General features: G+C 39.7%; 1 protein-coding gene across 1 annotated transcript; it reads right to left on the reverse strand.

Annotated features, from left to right (window-relative positions):
• Positions 1–232: 232 nt before the first annotated feature.
• CSLC12 (Cellulose-synthase-like C12) lies at positions 233–6125 on the reverse strand. Its single transcript, XM_077377811.1, has 5 exons — positions 4546–6125; positions 3646–3954; positions 2567–2857; positions 1222–1335; positions 233–1103 (listed from the first exon to the last, which is right to left on the reverse strand). The coding sequence occupies exons 1-5, from the start codon at positions 5275–5277 to the stop codon at positions 480–482; spliced, it is 2070 nt and encodes a 689-aa protein (XP_077233926.1). The 5' UTR covers positions 5278–6125; the 3' UTR covers positions 233–479.
• Between the last annotated feature and the right edge of the window lie 2149 nt (positions 6126–8274).

An 8274-nucleotide genomic window follows, 5' to 3' on the forward strand; every position in this document is an offset into this window, starting at 1 on the left:
TGTTATGGCCTTGGGAAATCAGTTTAAATTAGTAAGTCAGTTTATATTGTATCTTCATGCAGTCCCTAGAGATTTCCAGCAGTATTTTAGAGTGTGGAGTGTACCAACTACAAACTTATCAACCATAATCATTTCACCACATCTAATCAGTTGATGGAAAGAATCCAATGTTTATGTCATGACTCTATTAAGAAAGAGAAGAAACATGCTTCTCTGTACTTCAAATAGTGACTGAACTGTAACTAAACTTTTTGTTGAAAAACAAAATTTTCTTACAAAAGAATTAGAGCCAAAAGAATAAAAAACAACTTACAATGCAGCAGCATATTATCTACACCTCTACAAAGAGGAGTTTGACAATTTATCACCCAGGGAAGGAACAAGAAAAGAAACCCTCGCTGCACTTCACTATTCCTCAATGGCACAGGTGCCATAGCTGAGGCATCTCTATTTACTTTTCAATTATCCTCCCTATTCTCTTACTGGACTTGTTCGCCAATCAGATCAAGACCCACTAGCAGGAAGGAGACTCCCTGAAAGAGGAGGAAGTAGAAATGTATACCCTGCGCCGACAACAAGCTCCTGGCCGAAGCCGTTAAGAGAAGGAAGGCGAGTGCCAGCTCCTTAGTATAGATCCTGTTGTGCTTCTTTCGGGGTTTCTTTTGCCGCTGAAGAGATTCCTCCTTTTCAATTGCATCGAAATTGGGAACAGAGGTGGTGCGCTGGGGTTTGGGTTCCTTCTCAACCAGCGCGAGGAGATCTCCCTCGGAGGAACGGCCTGATTTTTTGGTGACCACCCATTCATAGGCACTTCCGAGCTGGAAGAGGCCGGAGATCATCGCATTGAATTTGGTCACAGACATGGTGTTCTCGAAGAGGAGGTACGGGACGATGAATGGGAATGATTTTGGGGCGGGGAGGATGTTGAGGAAGGACATGGTGGCTGGGATGTAGCAGACCACCCATGCGGGGAGCTCGGCTTCGGGAACAAACATGGTCATGGGGAGGATGATGCAGAAAAGGGTGAAGGAGTAGAATGGTAGAATCAGTTTTCTTAGGAGGAAGAATAGGAATATGAGGTTGGCCTTCTTCCAAATGCTGATCTGCACCCATTGGAGGAAGAACATATACATTGTTAGGAGGAGGTAACTATTAATCATGATTAAGAAATTGATTACATTGAGATTATTGATAATAGAGGGGAAAAGCTAAATTATGTACCTTGGATCGGATAATGTCGGGCAAACAGAGCCGAAACAACTGCATTGGACCAGAATGCCACCGGTGTTGTTGTTTCCTGTAAGCTTCGTATGATTCCGGCAATTCACATTGGCACTGTAGCATGAAATGAAATAGCTGATGAGAGAGAAAATCTGTGGATTTCATTCAGTTTTATGAATGGAAAACAGATACGGCATAGATTCTCTATACAATTAGAATATAGTATTTTCTCCCTTCAATTTCACCAAAGGGACTGAGTGTTGGCCTAAAAAATGGGGAGCAAAATAGACCCAAATTTAATATGTAAAAGTCTAATGACATGACAAATAGGATCATTGTTTCAAAATGTAGATGCGGGCCAACATACAGCCAAAGCAAATCCTAGTTAACTCGGAGCAGCGCGATCGAGTATTCAGTTGACACGGTCAATAACTCAAGGCTTAAAGGAGTTTTGATCGACATTGTAGGGCAAAACAGACTCAACAAGAACTCATCCAAGGTAAAAGAGAGTCAACTCAGATGAGTCAACAATGATGTGGAAGAGTTTCGTAACTATGCTTAGGATCATCAGCTCAGTGTATTTTTGGGCAGTGGGCCATCCACAATGGGACCCACTTGGAAAGTAGAAAATTATCATACATGTGGGGTCATTTGGGTGGAGATGGGAGTCAACTGAAGAAAAATATTAGTAGACTTAAGAAAACTGAACAAACTTTGCTCAATTTGGTTGTACAGAAGGTATTCAGCTAAGGAAAATGACTTCTTCAATCAATGTTCTGATAATTGCACCCTTCACTTTATTGAACACTTCTTAATTTGCTGTCGATAGCTTAATTGGATATTGTAACAGCCGGCTAAGTAGCAAAGTGTAAAATAAAGAGAAGAGTGCCTTTGTTAAGTTAAGACAATTGGAGTACAGATATCATTTCCAATCCAAAAAGCTCTATTCCACCAGTGCAAATAAAGAAAAAAATTATTCCACCAGTGGAAGCTTATATTCTTCCACAAAATTAGAATTAATAGCAAAAAGAAAAGAAAATTTTCAAATGGGACCCACAGAAGCCCATTTGAAATGAACAAACTATGGACATGCTTTGCTTTTCAATAGAAATTGACAGATACTGAATCACTATTTAGAAAGAAAGTGCACACGCAAGGACTCATGTTGTGCTTAACAGCCCACGAGAGAAAAGTTTAAAATATAGAAAAGGGGGGCAACAAAATGGTGGAAATGCAGGGGAAAGGGGGTGGAAATACCATTCCCCAAACAATAATTAGCAAGAGAAAAGAATAGGAAAGAACTTCAAAATGGAAACAGTGATAATGGTGATTGAAGTCTTCATACCTCGACGTCGTTAAGGAATATGAATTTCCAGCCATGGAGATGAGCTCGGACGGCGATGTCCATATCTTCCACTGTTGTCCTCTCCAACCAACCTCCAGCTTCCTCCAAGGCCTTTATCCTCCACACCCCAGCAGTTCCATTGAACCCAAAGAAATTAATGAAAACCGCATTGACTTGCTGCTCCACCTCGAAATGGAATGACAGATTTATGTTCTGCAACCTTGTTAACAGGTTCTCGTCCTTGTTCACAAACGACCATCTCGCTTGGACCAGCCCCAATTCTTCGTTATCCTACGCAAAATAAGGTAGGAAAATTGAGAACACGGATGATTACGAGATGATAAACCAGATAAATTATTTAAATTGAGAACAAGCTAGATGATCAAAAGAAAAAAAAGAAAAAAAAGCAGGTAAAAGGTAGAAATTAAGAGCCCAGATTATCACAGTAAGGAAAAGTAGCAACAATAAGCATCCATGAACTATCTATTATTTTCTCAAAGATATATTCTCTCATTATGAACTGCTTCATATCTCACAAGGTAATTGTGCTGCAGATTCGTTGGCTAATCACGCTTGTTCTACTAGACTTAATGAAACCTTTAGGAACTAGTTGGATCTCCCAAGAGACATGAGAGGGGTTGTTAGATGCGATCAGCTAGGTATTCCTAATATTCGAGTTGGAAAAGAATTTTAGATTGTGGAGTGGTTTCTTTAATATTTGTTTGGGTTTCAGACGCAAGGTGGCGCACCCTCTTGGACTTCTTTAATTTCTATCAATAAAATCAGGCGCTGCCTTGGGTTCTTAGATAAATTCCAGGTTAAAAAAACACATGGCCAAAAGGTGGGATTTTGGAGGCCAACCAGCTGAGTAAGAAAAGCAAAAAAGAGAGGTAAATGTTAGAAATTAAGAAAAAACATGTGCAATAAAAATATGGAAAACTTGCAAAAAGGTGGAATTTAAAGACAACCCAAACAATAACAGAAGAAAACTCGGCAACAAGCAGGAATTGAGAACAACCCAAATGATAACAAGAAGAAAAACCAGCAATGGCAGAACGTAGAGTGGTCAATTTATGCACCTTGAAATGGGGGACGGTCTTCGTCAGAAAATCAGGGGTGGGTTGGAAATCAGCATCGAATATGGAAACGAATTCGTAATCCTTGACGTAGCTGCAATTCATGGCGGACTTCAGATTGCCAGCCTTGTACCCGTCTCTGATCACACGGTGCCTGTACACGATATGAGCACCATTCTGCTGCCATTTCTGCACCTCGTCTTTGATCAGCATTTGGGTGGTCGGGTCATCCGAATCGTCAAGAACTTGGATCAATAGATTAGACTTTGGCCAGTCTAAATTACAGACCGCCGCGATTGATTGCTGATAAACCTGCAGAAAAATATAAAATATTGAAGATTAATTTGGTTTCAAAAATAGAGGGTCATCGAAAGAAATTCGCCAATAAATATTGCAAGTGCCTAATTAACCGTAACACAAATAAACAAAGAAAAGGATTTTTTTAAAAAAAGAGGGTAGAAAAAGGCTGATTCGAGGTAGCCAGATCTACTAACAGTTCAATTTGAGAGGAACCATAACTCTCCGAAACTTAACTGAAAGTTTCAGTTTTGTTTGCAAATTCTCTCTACATTTTCATTAAGAAATAACTTCTTAAATACAAACACAAAGGTGCGCAACATCACCAATCCATTTTCCCACTCATGTCCTGTTTGTTTGGATAATGTGACAACCGATTGTGAGCCCCAAACAGATTAAGCGACTCAAAAGTCAAAATTAAATGTAATTTTGAGTCCGATAATCGGTCTGAGGGTAGCAATCGCTTGTTATAATCTCAAACTAACAGAGCTTTACACGACACATAAGTAATTAACACCCACTATTCAAAAATGCATAATCCTACAATAACTACTCCATAACTACATCATATAGACCATAACATGTTTATATCAAAAAACTCCATACCTCTTTCTCATTGCACATGGGGATTTGAACAAGAACATTAGGAAAGTAACCACCAGCCTCAACATCTTTAATCCCATCCTTCACAACAGGCTTAATCTTCTTAAATCGGATCCAAAACCAACCCAAACATAGAACCAACCTATCAGCACTCTGTATAAGGAAAAGCACAACACAAGCATTGGCCAGAAACTGTAAAGGGGGAGCAAGATAATCCACCCTAATCAAAACCCACCTCGAATAAACCCAATCAAAGAACCCCTTAAACCCAATCGGCCTCAAAATCAGTCTTTTAAACTCTAACCTCGTACTATCAAAATGCCAACCCTTATAATAAGCCATAATCTCAAACCCTAACATCAAAATAGAAACAAAAAGAAGCACCTTGATACAAGAATAAAACCTACTCCTCACAGTTGAATTCTCAATTGGGTTTTCAGAATCAGCGTCCGTCTTGCCGGCGGCGAATCGCCGGCGTACGGCTCCGGCGAGACCAAACATCGCCGTCGCGATAGAACTCAGGCAGCCTGCAGCTTTGTGGGCTTTGAGGAGGAGAACCCAAGTAATCTGTTTTGCATTTTTACCTCTCTTTTTGTTACCATTAATCGATCCAAAATCTTCTTCTTCATTTGGGTTCTCTAATTCGAGCATAGACCAGTTAGGGTTTTCCATTTTTACAACTACAGGTGTTCCTCTATGACCCTCTTTTGCCCACCAATCGAATGAAGGAGCCATTTTTGTTTCCTCTTTTCTTTTGCTTTCTTTTGTTTTCTGAACTAAAAACTATATGAGAAAGAGGATTTCATAAATGGGTTGAGAGGAATGGAGAGAGTGGGATGAGAAAGGTGGGATTTTGGTTTGGGTTTTATGAGAGAGAGGAGGAGGGTATTTGGAAGAATAAAAAACTGGACTACATTCGCATCCAGCTTGCAAAAACTATCTTACATGAAAACGCTAGAGAAAGATGGCACAACAGCTCAACACGTTTTAATGATTTGAAAGGAAGGTAAGAAGAAGAAGGCACGTTCAAGGTCAAAAGGAGAAAAAAAAAATTATGTGTTCTAAAGGTCTAAACTAAAATAGTAATAAAAAAACAAAGATCTATTGACCAAACTCTCTATATGGAAGGATGTCTCTAATTTATCTAATCATATTTTATCTCTTCGAATTTTCACCGACTGCAAGAAAAAAAAGGGGGGGAAATGAGCTTATAAAAGATTGATTTTTTTTATGAAAAAAACCAAAATGAAAACAGCAAAAAAAATAAATTACGGAAGAGGGAAATGGGTTCGATCAAAGAAAGAAAAAGCCATTACCTTTCTCCCCTTCTTCTTCCTCTACAAAAAAAAAAAAAAAATCTATAATTTTTTTTGTTTTTGTATTTTCATTTTTTTGAATTTGTTTTGAAAAGAGGACGTTGGACGTGCATATAATTGGCAAAAGTCCAAGTGAAGGAGACGTTCTCTCTCGACTCAGACGTGATCGAAGGAGAAGAAAGAGGAATTTTGGGTTTTGATTTTTTTTTTTTCCTTTTTTTGTTTGGTTGTGGAGAGAAAAATGCTTAACAAGAGCCAATAGCCGTAGCTTTTTTCTGTTGCAGGACCGAGTCTTCTCTGTAAAAGTAAATGCTAACGTTGAAAGGGTGGATAAGATTTCATATGTAGGATCAAATGTCGAAAGTGACATCGGATTGATGGATTAATAACAAAAGACCCAACATGGGTTATATTTTAAGCAAGGGCAGATTTCAACTTTCAGGCAATGTCTAAACAAGAGGTAGTGGAGGTCCTGGAGGAGAGCTTTTTTGTTGTAATTACAAAATTTTGGAAGGGGTACTTAGGAGATTCACTGAGAAGAAGAAGAAGATATAAGGTAATAAGATTGGTTTTAGGATTGGGCCTAAAGCTCAATGGTTTAGGCTTTGTATCCCAACCGATCCAAACTTACCTACTACAGAAAGATTGGTTTTATAATGAGGGGGGTATTTTCAGAATAAGACATGTATGATGTATCGAGGGTTAAGAATATTTTAAGGAAGTAAACAAAGATGGGAATTGCTAGCGTCTATCACAAAAGGCATTTCGCGGTTGGTATGGCTGGTCTGACATGCGACAGACCGGCTGCGAAATGCCTTTTGCGATGGACCCTGGCAAATCCCATCTAAGATATATTAGGGAGGTTGAGAGCTTGTAATCTAATGGCACTAGACCAAGGTTGCCAAGGCGGGAATCGAAAGCGGGATTCGATTCGGGATTCAAAAGCGGGAATCGAAGGCTACTGGGATGGTGGGAAGAGGGAATCGTGGGTTTGCCAAAGATTCGCCGGGGAATCGCTGAGAGTCGTTGGGTAGTTGGGATTCGCATGGAATCGCCTGGGAATCGGGGTTCCTATAAAGTGAAAATTGGAGTTTTCATAAATTGGGAATCGGGGTTCCCCACAATCGGGAATTCGAATCGAATCACGGTTCGGATTCGCGAATCCCCAACTCCAGGTACGAATCCTACTTCTCTACACTAGACTATTCAATCAGCAAAGTCAATCAATTCAATGGTTAGAATCATCTAATCTAGCATAAAGATGGTGAGCAATTTAGATCTGAAAGACCCTGTTTCTTCTTCTTTTTTATGTTGGGAACCGATCGTGAGTCCAAAACTGATTACTAAATTTGAATCTACTAATCAGTTTTGGACTCGCAATCGGTACCCAAAATCCAAAAACAAACAAGGCCTAAGCAATCAGATGGGGGAGACCCACCTTTCCAATTTTGTAGTAAAACTAGTAATACAGAAATCATCCGGATCTTAAATCAATGTAATCTTTTCAGAAATTGAACTTAAATTGCAGTCTAAGTGCCTAATCAAAATGAAATTTCGGGCAATTGGAGATCCAAGATGGACCCCACTTAGTAAATTTAATACTTGGTTTGGCATGGAGTAAATCAGTCATGCAAAAGTTAAAAATAGGTCCCAAATTCCTTAACTGATTGAATGAGACGTCCTCTCTTTATCATCACTAACTTCCGAAAATGACCCTTCATATCACTCTGCCTCATTCCGCGTGCATCTAACGTGAGATGACTGTTATGATCCCCAGATACACGCTCCTAGCATTGAACCAGAAGGGTAAAATAGTCATTTCATTACTAGTGCCTGCTCAGGTACGCATTGCCAAAACTTTTATCCAAGGCGGGCCCCACTAACTGGTCGATTCGAATTTTAAGGAAACTAAATAAATATGGAAGAATTTACAGACAAAACCCACACTCTCACGTGATAATCTAATAAATAAAGGGCGATGATATTTTCACTCCCCCTGTAATTTGATTTGACGTCAAATTCACGTTATAAGGGGAGTGCATGCGTAATGTAAGGGGTGTGGAAATATCAGCGCCCTAAATAAATAGGCCGTTCAAAATTCAAAACACGGCAGAATATCATACGGGCGATATGGACTTTTCAGACGATAAATAAAGACAGATGGGTGGTATGGATTGTAATTTAGTCAATGTACAAGGGTGAAGAGAAATTAAACGGTGGAATCTTAAAAGAGTACGCCGCATGTGACGGTCAGGAGTTATTGCCGTGTTACCCGGGGATGATGGCACGTGTCGATGCGTGGTCCTTGTCTCTGCCAGAATTTGTCCCCATTGACCGGCGCCGGTCGGTGGTACTGCGCACTCTCCGGCACTCCCCGTCAGCAAATTTATATGCTTCTTGTTTTCTTATGAAATTT

Source organism: Tasmannia lanceolata, unplaced genomic scaffold (assembly GCF_043159265.1).
Source record: "Tasmannia lanceolata isolate RefF3 unplaced genomic scaffold, GAP_Taslan_0.1 ptg000004l, whole genome shotgun sequence".
Lineage (NCBI taxonomy): Eukaryota > Viridiplantae > Streptophyta > Magnoliopsida > Canellales > Winteraceae > Tasmannia > Tasmannia lanceolata.

What these genes read in the sequence shown, in the direction of transcription:
- CSLC12 (XM_077377811.1), bottom strand. Translation starts at nt 5,277, where the DNA reads ATGGCTCCTTCATTCGATTGGTGGGCAAAAGAGGGTCATAGAGGAACA. An exon ending in AGACCGTCCCCCATTTCAAG is followed by an intron (nt 2,858 to 3,645) that starts GTGCATAAATTG and finishes TATTTTGCGTAG; the next exon opens with GATAACGAAGAATTGGGGCT. An exon ending in CCGACATTATCCGATCCAAG is followed by an intron (nt 1,104 to 1,221) that starts GTACATAATTTA and finishes CAATGGGTGCAG; the next exon opens with ATCAGCATTTGGAAGAAGGC.